The 18582-nt window shown below is 40.9% G+C and overlaps 1 protein-coding gene across 5 annotated transcripts in view; it reads right to left on the bottom strand.

Annotated features, from left to right (window-relative positions):
• MAPRE2 (microtubule associated protein RP/EB family member 2) overlaps nt 1–18582 on the bottom strand; it is a 159939-nt gene that overhangs the window by 69413 nt on the left and 71944 nt on the right. For all 5 annotated transcript variants that reach the window (XM_027576016.2, XM_027576015.2, XM_027576017.2 and 2 more), the window contains one exon: nt 2094–2221. In XM_027576016.2, coding sequence (XP_027431817.1) covers nt 2094–2214 — 121 coding nt within the window. In that variant the 5' untranslated portion in view covers nt 2215–2221. The remainder of the gene's footprint in view (nt 1–2093; nt 2222–18582) is intronic.

Here is an 18582-nt window from a genome sequence, read left to right as displayed (position 1 = left end):
AAATTAATTACATCTATTACTACTCTAAAAATTCTAATTGCCTTCTCATTGCATTTGCTAGCAAAAACTCTCCATGCTTATTACAGAGAAAATGCTGTTCACGGGCTCATCTACCACTGAACTCCTTCCTTCCCATCTCTTTTCTTGATAACCAACCCTATTCCCCTTATCCACATGTGCATACGCCCACTTTGAGAGTAAGATACACCTTTCTGTCTTTGCCCCTAGCAGTTGCAAACGGATTTTCATGCACCCTGCAGCAAGCATTTCTGAGTGAACGGTATGTGTCAGTCACTGTGGAGAAATGGAACTAGTAAAAATGACGGTACTGAAAGAGTGTGCACTGTTAACAAGGGGATTGCTAACAACAGAAAACTCTGGGGTTCCCCCTCCCCCCAGCAAATTAAAAGTAAAATGCTGGAGCACTCTAGAATGCATAGCAAGAACAGTACCATAAAATGTGACTGTGTAGAGATCTGCAGTTGAGTGAGATGCAACAGGGGCTGTTGCCAACAGTGACTATTGGGGTCATTTCAACAGGCCAACGATACAGACTTCGCACATCACCACAGTCTATGCCAGCTTTTCTTCAGCTTGTACTCAAGGGCAAAGAACTGGTTGGTGAGCATCCATTATTGATCTCACAAATCACAGGACTTAGGTTTGAAGCCTGGGCGCAGGGAGGGTGAGTGAGTTAATGCCTTAGCTCTAGCCAACCTCACTGTGTTCCCTGGGAGACAAACGATCATGGGAGAAGACCTGTCAATACTAGTGAAAGTCTGTCCTCTAGAGTGTTCTCAAATCTTGACCTGGACAAAGGAGAATATAGTCACTGGAGGGTGGTGGACTCAGGCTTATCTGCGGGGGACCCTGGGGACTTTCCAAATTCTGACTACACTTCATGAAATCTCCTTACACAGGCCCTCCTGGGAAAAACAGGAGGGGTCTTCCCCTGTACGAGCTCAACCTGCTAACTCCTCTGTTATCTGTTATGTCTTGCGGAATTTCATGAGAACACACTTCAGGAATATTTCCTAATACCATTTTCATGTCAGAGCCAGAGAGGAAATCTCTTACCTGTAAGTTCACAAGAAGAAAATACTTCCTATATCCAAAGGAAGACTTTCCCTGATAAATACTCTAAAAATGAATTACTTTACCAGGGGTACGTTTTTATAACATGCTCCTACTTTATCACTGAAGTCAAATCTTCTTTTTTTTTTTTTTAGTATATGTGCTGCCGAAGCGAGCACTTCATTTTTTTTTTTTTTTTTTTTTTTTAACTCAACGTGCATTCCCTGCAGACCTACTTTATACCAGGCATGGTGCATGTACCTGACGATACCTGCATCTGATGAAGAATAAAACTCAGTCCTGTCCTCAAGGACTTCTGGTGCCTTCAGGGGAGCAGGAGTTGGACCTTCTAACACAGCATGGTCAAGTCTTACTCTGGAAGAGTGGGCACAGTGTTTTGGGAGATCTGGGGAACTCTTCAGAGGGGTGACAAGAGTCGGATTTTTAAGTGTGAGTGAGATTTTAACACAAATGAAAAGAAGAAAGACCTTTTCAGCAAAGGGAGCATGAAAAAAAGTTATGGGATGCAAAAGGCAGTCTGTAGGGAACCCAAGAGTATTTTGTAGGACTGAGGTATGGGGAGAGATGCAGAAATTGAGGAGCTAGGATGCAGCAAAAACAGAAAAACCTTTATCGGCCATGAAAAACAATGAATTTTGTCCTGTAGGAAGGACAAGGTGGAGCCTGGGAGGTTTTTTAAGTAGGGGCTGCAAGACCCAATCTGTGTTTTAGGAACAGAAGCGTGGTTGCTGATGCAATGACTGAGAAGCGCCCAGAAGACCAAGAAGAAGGCATTATAGAGACCGTTTGTAATAGATGTTGGGACTGTTCTATGCTCTTAGATGCCCACGGTCATTTCCCTCTGCATGTTCTTTGGTTATATCTGAGTTTTTCCCCTTTAATTATATATCAATACTGATATTTTTTTCTACCCAAGATGCATCATCTGTGGTTCATAAAATAACATTTCACATGAGTAAACACTCAGGTAAATACATTCTTAAAAAAGAATCCCTTACCTGAACAAAGCTGTTCCACTTTTGTGTAGTTTAAAGATACTATGTCATTAACCCATGCGATGATGTCATGTCTGCTCATAGTCTCTTGGGTTATCGAGGTAGAATACACATTGACCGCCATTCCCCAACTAGAAAAAGACAAATAAGGAAAAAATTAACTCTGAAACATAAAAGGTCAGGATCCCTGGCAGGACTCTAAGGGATGGAAAAGGCCTGCTTCAGCTGAGCCTTTTCTCTTCTCTCTCTCTTCCACATATTTGCTGAGATACAACTAAATTTCACATATTGTTCATGCAGTACCACTCCACATTCCCCCCTGCTGCTGGACTCCAAGGTTTTTTAGGTTCTGAGATATCTATTTTCTCATATAACTTGGTCTCACCGTGTGTGGTATTAAAAAGTTATCAGGTCTGTTAAGAGCATGCACCGGAGTCACCTTTCATCTTTCTACGTAACTTCATCATACTTTCATTACTTGCCAACAGTGCCCCTTCGCACACTCCTTGGAGATGTAAACGGGAGCTCCGTTGTATTCAGTTGCTCAGGCTATAAACACCATGCCCATTCTTGCCTCCTCTGTTTCCCTCACCACCACATCCAATCCATCAGCAAATTCTACTGGCTCTACCTTCAAAGTAGAGCCAGTCTTTCCCACTTTGGTCAACGCTCACCTGACGCTTTGCAGTAGTCTTTTCCTGGGTCTCCCACCATGCACCCTTGCCCCTCCACCCCCACGTATTCTCAGCACAGCAGCCAGAGTGATCCTAGTTGCAAAATCAGATGCTCTCTCTCCTTAGTTTAAAACCCTCTAATGGTTGCTCATCCCACAGTACAATTCAAATTCTTACCAAGCTTTAGCTGGCCTGATATATTCTGACACCTTTCCTTACTACCCTCTCCCTCACTCCACTCCATCAGGACAACCTCCTGGTTTTCTTTAACTCCTCAAGCTCACTTCCTCTTCAAGCCTTTGTACTGCTGTGGCTTCAGCTAGGTCCATTCCCCAGTTTTGAGGTGCATGCCCTCACTTCCATCTCCTATTCTTTTTCTCTTCATAGACCTAGGAGAGAAGCTCCACGGGGGCAGGGATTTTGTTCATTTTATTCTTTGTATATCCCTGGTGTCTAATTCAGTTCCAGACGCAGAGCAGGCTTTCAATACAAATGCTGAAAGCAGGAATGTGCTCCCCCACCCCCCTCCCATGTAAAGTAAGCAGGGCAGTAGATAAGCTAGGTAAGCTATGTACTTTTTCTTTAATCAGCTTTGGAGAAATTCACTTTAGAAATGGGCTTCATATAAGTTTCATTCGAAAAAAAATCCTCAATCTGGTATTCTCTATTTCTAAAAGCTTTGGACAAAGCTTTTATAAAAATATATAAAAACATTTGAATAATTTGAAAGATATGTACTGTCTAATTACAATGAGTCTTCCCTTTAATTTACTCCTTCTGTTTCATGACACCTATTTCCCCAACTTTTCATCAGAGTGATATATATAGAAAAAGTTTTGCTTAAAATATTTTGTTATCTATAGTTCTGTGTAATTAGTTTCCTTTTTTTAAATTAATACACTTTATGTTTGAGTTCTTCATAGCAAAATTGAATGGAAGTAGAGTGTTACCATATACCCCATTTTCCCCACATACACACAACCTCCATCACTATCCACATCCCATACCAGCTGCTACATTGTTACAATCAATGAACCTACACTCATGCACTATCATCACCCAAAGTCTGTGGTTTACAGTAGGGTTCACTCTTGGTGTGTACCTTCTATGAGTTGTCACAAATACACAATGGCATGTATCCACTATTTTAGTGTCATACACTCGGAGTAGTTTCATTGCTCTAAAAATCCTCTCTGCTCCGCTGATTTATACCTTACCCCCAGCAATCTCTGGCAACCATGGATCTTTTTACTGTTCCATAGTTCTGCCTTTCCCAGAATGCCATGCAGCTGGAATCATACAGCATGTAGCCTTTTCAGATTGGCTTCTTTCACTGAGTAATGTGCGGTGAAGGTTCCTCCATGTTGTTTCATGGCTTGATACCTCATTTCTTTTTAGCACTGACTATTCCACTGTCTGAATGTACCACTCAGCTAATGAAGGACATCTTGGTTGCTTCCAAGCTTTGGCAATTGTGAATAAGCTGCTAAAAACATCCATGTGCAGGTTTTTGTGTGGACATAAGTTTTCGATTCATTTGGGTAAATACCAAAGAGCATTACTGATGGATTGTATAAGAGTATGTTTAATTTTATAAGAAGTTACTAAACTGTCTCAAGTGTCTATCCAAAGTGGCTGTACCCATTTTGACTTCCTTCCAGCAATGAATCAGAGTTTCTGTTGCTCCATATCCTCACCAGCATTTGGTATTGTCGGTGTTTTGGATTTTGGCCATTCTAATAGGTGTACACTAGTAAAAAAAATTTTTTTAACATTTAAACCTGGTTGAAACTTTGCAATTTTACTAATTCTGTGCAACATATAATACTTAAATCTTTAAAAAAATTATGTATTTATAAATACAAAAGAAAGAGTGCGCATCAGGGAGGGGGCAGGAGAGAGAACGAGAAGTTCAAGCAGATTCCGCACTGAGCATGGAGCCAGACGTGGGGCTCAATCTCATGAAACTGAGATTATGACATGAGCCAAAATCAAGACTCAGACGCTCAACCAACTGAGCCACTCACAGGCCCCTACTTACATAATTTTATGTGAAATGTGTGTATCAACTTTTATTTTGAAAAATTTTACTTTAAATATTTTATTTATTTGACACAGAGCAAGCATGAGCAGGGGGAGTGGCAAGCAGAGGGAGAGGGAGAAGCAGGCTCCCCGCTGAGCAGGGAGACCAATGCAGGGCTCAATCCCAGGAACCTGGGTTCATGACCTGAGCCAAAGGCAGATGCCTAACCAACTGAGCTACCCAGGCGTCCCCCCAAATTTTATATATATAAAACTTATTGTGAAAGTTTTTTGATACATCAAAAAACCAGCTGTGTTTATAATCTTGGCTTCAAGTTATCAATATTGGTCAATTCTGTTCCATTTATACTAGTCAGTACTTTGTCCCAAATCCTACCCTCCGTGCCCCAAGCCAGTTTGTTTTGAAGTGCCAAGCATCTTATTGTTTTGCTACAAGTATTTCAGTATGTTTCTCTGAAAGATAAGGACATTAAAAAAACTCTAGCATGATCACATCTGAAAATAAAAATAATATCAAATATGCATTACAATGTCTTATAATTTTTTTCAGTTTATTTGAATCTGGACAAATAAGTTTTAGACATGATTCATTGATATGTACTTTAAATTTCTTTTATCTGTAGATTTCTCCTCCATTTCTAATATTTTCTTTTTTTTTTTAATTGTTGAAGGAACTGGGTTGTTTTTTTGTAGTTTCTATGATCTGGATTTTTGCTCACTGTATCCCATTGGTGTAGTTTGACATATTCCTCTATCCCTTGGGTTCCTATAGATGGGTCATTTGATCTACAGGCCAGAGAGGATTCAAGTTCTAATTGGGGGTTTGGAGGCAGGACTACCTTGCAGTGTTTGAACTCCCCTCAGGAGACACATAATGTCTGACTCCCTTTGGGACATCGTTAGCTATTAATATTTGTTTAGATCCACCAATTCTTTAGAGACTTCAGAGTCATATTCTATTATTCATTTTTGATTACCTAGAATAGTTCTATAAAGAGAAATTTCCCAAGTATTGGTCACATAACAAAGACAGGACAGATGCCTGATTTATTTACCATTTTTCAAAACAATGAGGTAGTTCTCTACTATTCTCCAAACATGACTAATGAGGTTCTTATTTTTGAAGTGGAATTATGAACTCATAGCAAGTATGTTTCAATCCACGTCTCAACTGACCACAGTTTAAATCTTTACTGGTGTGAGCTTGCAAGAACTTATTCAAGCTGGTTTTTGAGTTCTTCTGACAAGGTCCCAGTAGTCTTTGATCACTTCCTTGCTTTCTGGTATGACAAAATGTTCCAGGCCCAACTTGGACATTTCCCGCCTTAGACACAAAACCAGTTATTTCTTCTAAGGGTTCCTTATTTCTGTAGTCACAAATGGTATTGAGAAATAAATATTTTTAAGCATGGCTATATAAGACAGAAAAATCTTGTTTTACACAAAAATCTATGTAAAAGAGTTGTGTTTGGAGTGCTTATTATGTTTATTGCAATAAAAATCTGCTTTCTACCTACTGTGCTAAATGCAGACTTTTTTTTAAAGATTTTATTTATCTGAGAGACAGAGCATGAGGAGGGGAGGGGCAGCAGGCAGAGGCAGAAGCAGACTCCCTGGCTCAGCAGGGAGCCCAGTGGGGGCTCGATCCCAGGACCCTGAGATCATGACCTGAGCTGAAATCATATTCTTGACTGAGCCACCAGGTACCCCCAAAGATTTTTTTTTTATAAATATAAAATATCCATCTATCCCCCAAAGCACCCTCATCTCTAAATTCTCTTCCCCCGGAGACCTAAAAAAACCTTCTAGTATTGGCATTTCAGATAACGGGACCATAGTCACTGCTTTTCTACAAAAGGTTTTGGAGTATCTGGTTAATAACGTGCACTGTTTTCTTTAGTCTATTAAACAAAACTGTTTGCTTTTAATACCTAATCAACTCTGCATGACTATGTAAATGATATAAAACCTTAGTAAACATAATTCAAAATTTAGAACATTTTGAAGTACTTGGAGTAATTTTGATTTGCTGGCCTAACTTTTGGCAGGTGATGTACTCTTCTGATGGTTTCTTCCTCAGGCAATACTGGAAAGCTTTGCTCTACCATGTAATGTATCATTGCAGAATGAGGCCGCAAGGCCCAGAGTTGTGCTACACGAAGTCCAGCCAAATTGGAATGAAATTTTTTGTCCAGATGATTTAAAAACAACTAACCACAAAGCAGGAGAGATCCAATCAGGTCTGTGATTTAGAAAGATAATCCCTATACAAGTGAGTAGAGATGTTCTGTGGTTTCCTAATTGAAAAAGTGTGCAACCAAGAACAGGTGGGAGAGTTACAACTGCCTTTAAGAAATCCATGAGAACAGGGAAGCAAGTCATTCCTTTGCTGGTGGTTCTGCCAATGAATCACACTCTCCTCCAGGTCTTCATTGATAACATTCACCTAAGGTCAACAATCTTTCCATGTCCAAATAGACATTCAGCTCACAAAGGCATATAAAGCACTATGTGCCTTTAAGGAGCTCATTAGAAAGACCAGGCGAACAATGAAATAGCACCTGATTTTTGCTTTAGAAAAACTCCAGTTAATTAGTTACTAGACTCACCACTCTTATCTCTACCACATCCCCTCTCTAACCAACAGCAGCAGTCCCCAGAAACCCCAGCAATAAGAGCAACCTGCTTTAGGGGACCTGTGGGAAAACCAGAATGGAGGGCAGACCAAGATGAGGGTGAGTGAATGAAGGTTAGGAATATTTTAAATTTTCTTTTCCTTTTTTTTTTTTTTTAAAGTAAGCTCTACACCCAACGTGGGGCTTGCACTCATGACCCCAAATCATGTTCTACTGACTGAGCCAGCCAGGTGTCCCTATTTTCTTATGTTTTCTAAAATAAAACAACACCACCACATTAGATTTCCATACCTACTTCATACTAATCGCAATGGAACCAGTATAGTTAATTTCTAATTATAATTCATGCTGATTAAAATATTCAACCTTCCTCTAAATTTCACCAAGACACTCGCAAGTCATTTCACATTGTGGTTGTCTTTTGCTTCCTTTATTAGTTTCCCATCCAAATGCACAATGCCTTTTTTTTCTTTTTTTTTTAATTTATGTTATGTTACTCACCATACATTACCTCATTAGTTTTTGATGTAGTGTGCCATGATTCATTGTTTGCATATAACACCCAGTGCTCCATGCAGAACGTGCCCTCTTTAATACCCATCACCAGGTTAACCCATCCCCCAACCCCCCTCCCCTCTAAAACTCTGTTTCTCAGAGTCCATCGTCTCTCATGGTTCGTCTCCCTCTCTGATTTCCCCCCTTCATTCTTCCCTTCCTGTTATCTTCTTCTTTTTTTTTTTAACATATAATGTATTATTTGTTTCAGAGGTACAGGTCTGTGATTCAACAGTCTTACACAATTCACAGCGCTCACCATAGCACATACCCTCCTCAATGTCTATCACCCAGCCACCCCAACCCTCCCACCCCCCACCACTCCAGCAACCCACAGTTTGTTTCCTGAGATTAAGAATTCCTCCTATCAGTGAGGTCATATGATACATGTCTTTCTCTGATTGACTTATTTCACTCAGCATAACACCCTCTAGTTCCATCCATGTCGTTGCAAATGGCAAGATCTCATTCCTTTTGATGGCTGCATAATATTCCAGTGTGTGTGTGTGCGTGTGTGTGTGTGTGTGTGCATATATATATCACATCTTCTTTATCCATTCATCTGTTGATGGACATCTTGGCTTTTTCCACAGTTTGGCTATTGTAGACACTGCTGCTATAAACATCAGGGTGCATGTACCCCTTCGGATCCCTACATTTGTATCTTTGGGGTAAATACCCAGTATGCACAATGCCTTCTGATTTTAGATGGAGAGCGCTGGGTCCAGGGCCCTTCTCTGCAGAGGGCTGGTGCTCTTCCTCACCTCTAGGAAGTCAGGTGGCTCCAAAGGAAAAAGAAGAATTCTATTCCTGCTCTGCCATCCATGCTTTTCTCTTCCTAAATTCTTCAACTCCCACTTTTTCTATAGGGGCAACTTCAGTATATTCAAGCCTAAAGCATTCAGGTGACTTTATAGTTCACAGAAGAAAACTGATCTATTCCCAAATGTTAAACTCAGGGCTGGTAAAAGCATTATTTAATAATCTTAGTTTTTCTGTGGACACACTCTAAAATCCTAAAATTTCATTAAAATTTCTTGGCTGTCAATCTAGATGACAATATAAAAGTAAAAGTACCAGCCCTCACTTATTCAGCAATGTCTGGATAACACGAGGAATTTTTCTATTATTTTAAAGTGATTTCATGCTTCCATTTTGATCCTTGAAAGAATCTTGTGAGGAAAGCGGGGGAGGAACTATAGCCTTCCGTGACAAATGTGGATTCCTCATCCTTCTGAAGGGAGGAATTAAAATAATTCATACAAGACATCGACGAAAGAAATTGAGAAAGACACAAATAAATGGAGAGAGATTCTCTGATTATGGATTGGAAGAATATTAAGATGTCCATACTACCCAAAGCAATCTACAAATTCAATGCAATTCCAATGGCATTTTTTACAGAACTAGAGTATAAAATTTGTATGGATCCACAGAAGACCCCAAATAGCCAAAGCAATCTTGACAAAGAATAATAATGCTGGAGGTCTCATGTCCCCTGATTTCAAACTATATTACAAAGCTATAGTAATCACAATAGTATGGTACTGGCATAAAAACAGACCCATAAATCAATGGAACAGAATAGAGAGCCCAGAAATAAACCCACACATATATGTATGATCAATTAAGACAAAGGAGGCAAGAATATACAATGGGGAAAAAATCTCTTCTATAGTGATGGGAAAACTGGACAGCAACTTGCGAAAGAATGAAACTATCTTATCCATATACAAAAATTACCTTAAAATGGATTACAGACTTGAATTTAAGATGTGAAACCATAAAACTCCTAGAAGAAAACACAGGTTGTAAGCTCCTCAATGTTGGTCTGAATGTTTTTTCAGATCGGGCTCCAAAGGCAAAGGTCACAAAAGCAAAGATAACTAAGTTTAACTATATAAAATTAAAAAGCTTCTGAACAACAAAGCAAACCATCAACAAAATGAGAACCGGGAGAGGACATTTGCAAATCATATTTCCAATAAGGGGTTAATATCCAAAATATATCAAGAGCTCATACAACTCAGTCACGAAACTAATCCAATTAAAAAATGGAAGGAGGATCTGATTTTTCCCCAAGACATAGAGATGACCAATAGGCATATGAAAAGGTACTCAACATCATGAATCAGAGAAATGCAAATCAAAACCACAATGAGGTATCACTGCACACCTGCTGGAATGGCCAGCATCAAAAAGACAAGAAATAACAAGTGTTGGTGAGGATGTGGAGAAAAGGGATCCTTATGCACTGTTGGTGGGAATGGAAATTGGCACAGCCACCATGGAAAACATGGAGTTCCTCAAAAAATTAAAAACAGAACTTCCATATGATCCAGCAATTCCACTTCTGAACATTTATCCAAAGAATACAAAAACACTAATTTGAAAAGATATATGCACCCCTATGTCCACTGCATTATTTATAATAGCCAAGATATGGAGCAACCTAAGTGTGCATGAATGATGAATGAATAAAGATGATGTGATACACACACACACACACACACACACACACACACACACACACACACACACCAGAGCTACTCAGCCATAAAAAGGAAATCTTGTAATTTGTGACATGTGACAACATGGAGGGACTGTGAGAGTTTTGCACTAAGTGAAGTCAGAGAAAGACAAGTAGCACATGATTTCACTTACAAGTGGAATCTAAAAAAATAAAACCCAGACTCCTAAATAGAGAGAACACAGTGGCAATTGCTAGAGGGGAAAGGGGGGGGTGTCTGTGAAGTGAATGAAGGGGGGTCAGGGGATACAAATTTCCAGTTATAAAATAAGTCTGGGCAATGTAATTAATGTACAGCATGGGGAATACAGTCAATAATGTATTAACTCCGTATGGTGACACAGTAACTAGACTTACTGTGATCAGTTCACAATGTATGTCAAATCACCATGTTGTACACATGAAACTAGTAGAATACTGCATGTCAATTATTCTTCAATTATGAAAAATTCAAAATACTAATTTTTTAAAGATTTTATTTTTAGAGGCGCCTGGGTGGCTCAGTTGTTAAGTTTCTGCCTTTGGCTCAGGTCATGGTCCCAGGGTCCTGGGATCGAGCCCCGCATCGGGCTCCCTGTTCAGCAGGAAGCCTGCTTCTCCGTCTCCCACTCCCCCTGCTTGTGTTCCTGCTCTCGCTGAGTCTCTGTCAAATAAATAAATAAAATCTTAAAGATTTTATTTTTAAGTAATCTCTATACCCAGTACAGGTCTCGAACCCACAACCCAGAGACCAAGAGTCACACATTCCACCAAACGAGCCAGCCAGGCACCCCTCAAAATACTAATTTTTTAAGTTTACTAATTTCCAAAGACTCAGTCAAGAAAAATAAATGGCTACGAAAGGTAAGTAATACCAAGTTCTACAGAATAAAAAGAATGTACTGTGCAAGGTTTACTCTGTTTGGATCTTAAGCGTGTTTTTTTTTTTTTTTTTTTTAAGATTTTATTTATTTGAGAGAGAGAGAGAGATCACAAACAGGGGGAGCGGTAGAGGGAGAAGCAGACTCCCCACTAAGCAGGGAGTCCAATGCTGGACTTGATTCCAGGACCCTGGGGTCATGACCTGAGATGAAGGCAGGCGCTCAACCAACTGAGCTACCCAGGCGCCCTGCAGCATGTCTTTTACATGGAAACAACAGTTTATTGATAGAACCTGCAATCTCGTTTCTGGGCCATAAACACTTCTCTCTGTGCCATCCTTGCAGAATAGGAAGTCAAAGTACTGTACTCTAATTTACAGCTTTCAGTCAGATTTTTAACCAGATCACTAGGTGTCCAAAACCTTGTAAGTACAGCAACACTGAAAGTAGATAAAGGACAATTCCCTAGCATGATAGTCTCTGGGCCACCATATTTTGACACAGCATTTAAATTTTTTAAAAAGATTTATTTTAGAGAGACAGCGTGAGCAAGTGAGTGGGGGAGGAGGGCAGAGGAAGAGGGAGAGAATCCCCAAGAAGACTCCATGCTGAGCATGGAGCCTGAGGTGGGGCTTGATCCTAGGACCCTGAGATCATGACCTGAGCCGAAACCAGGAGTCAGACGCTTAACTGACTGAGCCATCCAGGTGCCCCTTAAATTTTATTTTCAAATGAATTTGCATTCGCTGTTCCTACTTAAAGATAAACCAGTAACAATATATCTATACACTGTTTGAATGTCTTTCTGAAAAGCTGGCTATATAGATATTCTGCAAATAGGAGAAAGAACACATACAGAAAAACAAAAATCCCTTTATACCTCCAGCAGGCAAAGTCACGATTCTGACTTGTCTGTGGACAGTGACTTCAGAAAAAGGAGAGCCTCAGGCTGGGGGCCCGTGTGTTGATTTTTGTCTCTGTATTCAAAATGTGGTGGTGGGAAGGGGAGAGGTTCAGCCAGTTTATGCTCTGCAGCAGTTACTCAGCCATATAAATTAGAAAGTGCATTTCTGCTTACCGAAACAAAAGGAATTTTATGCGACCGACAGACTTGAGTTCGCCTACTGAGCAAAGCCTGGATAAAGACTTGGCAAGCCCCAAACCATGGAAACCAAAGTATGAATTCTATCACCTTCCAAGTCACGGGCCCCTCAACCAATTACAAAATATTCTACAATTGTGTTGTCCAAGAGCAAATTTGGCAAAGTCTGTGAATTATTCCAGAGGAGTATCTCTCCAAAATTTGACAAATATATAAGATGTCCTAGCTAGCTAGCATCATGTGTGGCCCTTAACTGAAATTATTTCTTACGTAACTCATTTTGTCTCTCTGCTCCACCCTAACCCTACATGGGGTTACAAATAAATAAACCACAGCCATACATGGGGTCTGGGGAGGCAGCTCCTTTTCCTCATTTCCTCCCTTCACACTTTGATCACTCCTTTTGAAAGAAAATGGTTTCTTTCAGTAAGGCTCACGATAGGCCAGGTGTCCCAGGATCCTGGCTCCGGTCCTGTTTTGGGTGTGTGGCTATAAGGAGAGGAGTCTGAGAAATTAATTTTGGGAATGAGGCATGTGGAACTTATTTTGATTTTGATTTCTTCCCCCTACAACTAACGTCTGAGTTTGCCAGGCTTCCCGAGTTTAGACACGACCATCTGCAGAAGAGCAGCCTTCTCTCTAAGTGCTTGACTACTGTCTGCTCCTCTGTACAGAGGCCCCATTTGGCTTAGATTTACCCCAAGCCCATTCTGAAGGTGAACTGTTAAAATACCTTCCTCACGTAAGCTACCTTCTTTATGCCACTCCCTACAGGAGCCTGGGTGCAACTGGAAAGGTAACCTTCAACATAAAACGTTCTGAAAATTCAACCTGCCCTACGCCAATCCATTCTAAGCACACATTTTACACTGACATCTGACAACTATACCCATATTTGGGGCTCTCTGTCTTCGCTCTCATTAACAGGTCTCTCTTCTCCACATGTTCCCCCATCACTAGGAGAGTATCCCTCTACCATTCTAGGATAAATACATGCAATCCACCCTTCACCCAATTTCTCATAAATGAGAACAAAGAGCAGCCTGGAAAAGATGTACAAAGAATAATGCTATTTCTCTTTCACCTGAGAAACTGACTTGAGTTAAGGCACCTAAGGATTTCTGAAGCCCTTATAATAATCAATAACCCAAGTGGCTTCTTCAGGAATATTTAAAGATAAAAGTGCTTCATAGGAAGCTATGTCCTGCTGACCAGGTGTTTGCGTTCCTTTCAAAATGTCTCAGAAGTTGTCTGTACCACGTGTCCCTACCTGCCAAGATGGAAAAAGCACCTGTGAGCCGTAAGAACACCTCTCCTTTACCAGTCATTGCACTTACACTTGGTCCAGGTCAAGGCCTCACTTTCAGTTCCTATCTCACATGGTGTTGTTTGCCTTAAGTTTTTTAGGATTGTCAAGATTGGCCTGTTCCTATCTACCAGATAAAGTAGGGGTGGGGGGGTGCACTATTTCACACAGACTTGCAAACAGCTTTTTCCCTAGAAATAATTTTTTGTCATTTTAACAGAAATGGCCATTTTGCAAATACTTCTAAGCAGTCACAATTCTAAGATTTTAAAAAGAGATTTAGCCCACCATCAGTATAACACTATTTCCTTCTCTTACAAGTGGCATCTTTCTAAAATAACCTATAAATATTTGGAAGCAGCAGATCAAATACTGAACCAAAGGAAGAAACCCCCAAAGTTGTTCTCCAAGACCACTTCTGCATTAGAATCTAGGTTATCCACTCCATCTGAGGGGGACAGAAGAGAGTTGGTCACACAGCAGACAGTCACTTAAATGAGTGAGTTTTCCTTTGAAAAGCCTTGTAACACCACAACTAGATTCTGCCTGACTGCCTCCTTCCTGGCTCCCTCCCTAACAAAAGGCGGATGTGAAATCTCCTGGGGCTGTCCCTCATAATGAACTGGGCATCAGCAGGGAGTGACGAGTAAATGTGTCCCCTGAACCAGAAACTTCCCTGCTTTTCAGCTGTGCATAATCCATTCTCTAGATCCAATACCGTGAGGGGTAGGATTTAAACATTTCACCAAGGAAAGACTATCTCCAGATAATTCTCAATTCATCAATTTCTCTTTACTTGTGACCTGAAATGGGGGGGGGGGGCAGGGAGACAATATTTGTTTGGGGAAGGAGTTCAGGACCCAGTGCAGCCAGAGTTAAAGAGGGTATCTCTGAAAGACAAACCTTGACACGATGAAATCTCCCTGGAGAGACATCACAGAAACTATATTGAGTTTCATTTAAAATCGGGTTTGAAGGCTTCCATTTAACGTGTGGAATAATTGATGTACGCATGGATTGTAGGGCTGGGATGAGAATTTAAGAGGTCATTTATTGTCTTCAGGTAATAATAACACACATAAACCGCGTGGGCGGAAGTGCATCTGTTTTACTTTTATGGGGCTCTGTGACTCTGTTATGGGATCAGACAGACAATGCAAGACTCACTCCTCCAGAGCTCCACCAGCCAGCGGAAGGGCTTCCTCGGGTAGCAGAGCTGAACGCAGGACTGACCTCAGACAGGGATGGCAGAGAAACAGCCGGACATGGCCACGATGACAAAACACGTCTATTTTGTTAAAATGGATGTTGTGATATATTTTCTTGAGATGAAGATATTATTTACAACGTGGAGCTAGTGAAGAAAACCAATGTAAGGAACTTTAATAGGAAGCTGCTTGGAGAAATGCTGGATCAAACATGAGTTTTATCAGAGGCTGGAGTTGCCTGCTCATTATTCCAGATTTTTCTAGACAGGCTAACCACTGCAGTTATTAATGTGCTCTTGGGTATCAGTCACTGCTTAATGATAATGCTTTTAATGTGTGCCCAAGGTTTCACTTGGTGTGACAATCCAAAGTCCTAACTCAGCTAATAACTGCCATCTCTCAGAGAGAATCAACAGAAAACACTTCTTCAAGGGGCTCATCTTTTATCGTTAACTCTTCCTTTTAAAAACAGATTAAATGTGGGGCGCCTGGGTGGCTCAGTTAAATGTCTGCCTTCGGCTCGGGTCATGATCCCAGGGTCCTGGGATCAAGCCCCGCATCGGGCTCCCTGCTCAGAGAGTCTGCTTCTCTCTCTCCCTCTGCTGTTCCCCCTGCTTGTGTGCTCTTTCTCTGCCAAATAAATAAAATCTATCAAAAAAAAAAAAAGATTCAATGTGCTCTTGCCATATCACCATGTATTCCAAGTACTATTTTTAAAAAAAGAGAAAATGAAAACACAGATTTCTCCAACCACCTGCAAAATGAGATTCTAGAGCTAGCCCTGAAGATCTGCCTCCATTTTAACAGGCTCGTCATTATCTGTGTCAGTCCTGTTGGGTACTATTCCGGAGGTGCTTCCTTAGCTGGACTGCCCACAATACTGTAAAGAGACGAAACAAATGCAACTTTCAAAACAGCATATATAGTTTTTGATATTTTCCAACTCGGAATTAATGAGTCAATAGTGATGGCCCTGAAATGACTTGGAAACTTGGCTTTTATCCCAAGAATGAAGAAATTGTTGAATTCTAAAACAGTTCTTGGTGGCATTTGTGATGTTCACTGATATGAAACTCAGCTGCATATAACGGAAGAGTAAAAGGCTAAGGCCATAAACACACACACAGACAAGCACGCACACGCATGCACATGCACACACAGGCACACGCGCGCGCACGCACACACACACACACACACAAGCATACATTTCTTCTTATGGTCAGAAATGCAGCTGATTATAGCTGATTATAGCTGATTATATCTGCTTAAACGTCCATCTGTTTCAAACAGTGGGTGGCTCGGTCCATGCTCTGAAAATAATTTCAATGACCCAGAGCTCATTCCCATGCCACAAGGCTTGGCTGGTCTCCTCAGGGCACCAACTTTTGCTCAGTGCCATCCCCCCCACCCCCAACTTGGCTCCCAGTATATATCCATTCGTTCTTGACCATATGCCTTCTGTTTATTTTCCCAGCCCTACTTGGCTCTGTTCCCTCTCATCCTGACCTTAGCTCTCTCCCATGATCCAAGTCATTTCCAGTCAGGTCCCAAGCCACCCCACCCCCCAGCATGACCCCAGGTCAACCTTTCAGGGCATGGGTGTTACACCCACCATGGTGGGCAATCATGCTCAGTAATTAATCCATCATGCATAAAAGTAGTTGCATAAGATAAAGCAGAAGAGTATGTGATGGCTGAATGAACATGGAAACACTAGGCAAAGTTGTGTGGTAGATGAATTTTTTTTGGAAGTGCCCACCTCCACCCCCCATCCTGATTCTGAGCTACTGTGTGCTCTTGGTAGTGCTAATTCCTCACCAGGTACTTAGCATCTTTAGCTGTCTGCCTTCTCAAAACCTTCTCACAACAAAAAAAACAAATGAGGAATGATAGCTTCAAGGTTAATCCTGCAAGGCCTTAGGTAAAGAGGTCTCTCCCAGCACTTGGCACCACTGGCTGCCTCTCATTCTTCAGGTTCAGCTCAAATGTTAACCCCTCAGCAAGCCCTTCCTGTCCACCCTCTAAAGAGGCCTCCTCCGTTATTCCCACATCACACTGTTCTTCCCTTTGTGCTCCTAACACAGTCCATTATTATCTCATCTGTTTGTTGTCTGTCCACTACCTGCTGCCCCCAGAATGTAAGCTCTATGAAGGCAGATACTTTATTGAATATATTTTGTTAACTGCTATCTCTGCTTTGTCTAAAACAGTGCCTGGCACGAAGTGGGTGCACAACAAAAAATGCCCAACGAATGTATGTGTGGGAGAGTTTCGTGGGGAGGGGAAATTCACAAGGTGCCTGAACTCATACCATGTAAGCAACAGCCTACATAGGTCTCTAGCACAACATGTGATAGTTCGGAGGGAATACCCTAGGACTGAGCAGATTCAAGGCCTCTTTTAGGTCTAAAAAAGAATCATGTAGAAAAATGTGCCATTTTTTAGGTCTCCAACACGGACATGAAAAGCTCAGTAGCTATATTGCAGCTTCATGAGAGCACTGATCTAGAAATCAGAGCAACTATCAGCCGGATTCGTAAACTTGGACACATGTGCCTCACCTCTTTGGATGTCTTTTTCTTCATGGAAGTAGGTAACACACATTTTTCTCATTTCGTCTTCACAACAATGCTATATGATAGCTACTGTTTTTGTGCCATTATGTGGGAAAAGACACACAGACTCGGGTCTAGTGACTGACTTGCGCCCAGTCACAGCTGAGTGGAAGAACTGGGATTTGGAGCTACAGCTGATTCTAGGATTCTTGATTTGCTCAACAAAGCCCCTTCCTACTCTATTATGTCATTAGAGTAAGTGGGAAGAAAAAAGAACTCCAAATGGGATACAGTTGTGCTCTTCAATAAAACCATTTTTCCTTTTTATAGTTCTACCAAGGTCTCATTGTACATTTTCACTTCAACCCAGTGAGTTTTCCTGAAGAAGAGCTTGAAATATAGAGATCTGCGTGACTACTTAGTTTATTGCTGGGAATGATTTTTGGCTCAGAAACCTGTCAGCTCTAACAGATAAGCGATGCTAATATTTTAGGAATCACCATATTTTACATTTCTAGTTACTACTTATTTAGGACTCCAGTCTCTCAATATACTTTCATATTAGTCAAAATGGACAGAGACCACAAACGTTACTGCTTGTAATTTTTTAACCCTAATAAAAGACATTAAATTGGAATCTTGACTATATGTCTAGAGAAATCTATTTAAAAAATTAATCTCTTGCTATCTCACTTAGAGGTTAGCGCCTATCCAAAGGCTGTATTACAGTAAAAATCATTTTTATTTTATTTTTTAAAAGATTTTATTTATCTGACAGAGAGAGAGAGCAAGCGAGCACAGCAGGGGAGAGTGGCAGGTGAGGGAGAGTGAGAAACAGTCTCCTCACTGAGCAGGGAGCCCCATGTGGGGCTCAATCCCAGGACCCTGAGATCATGACCTGAGCCGAAGGCAGACACTTAACCGACTGAGCCATCTAGGGGTCCCTGAAATTCATTCTTAAGCTCATGAGAATGTTTTGAAATGGAAAGTGAAATACCAATAAAAATAAGCCTAAAAGGAAGA

Source organism: Zalophus californianus, chromosome 14, assembly GCF_009762305.2.
Source record: "Zalophus californianus isolate mZalCal1 chromosome 14, mZalCal1.pri.v2, whole genome shotgun sequence".
Taxonomy (NCBI): domain Eukaryota; kingdom Metazoa; phylum Chordata; class Mammalia; order Carnivora; family Otariidae; genus Zalophus; species Zalophus californianus.
Note: the sequence above shows the minus strand (reverse complement) of the source record. Positions and strands in the feature narration are given on the sequence as shown.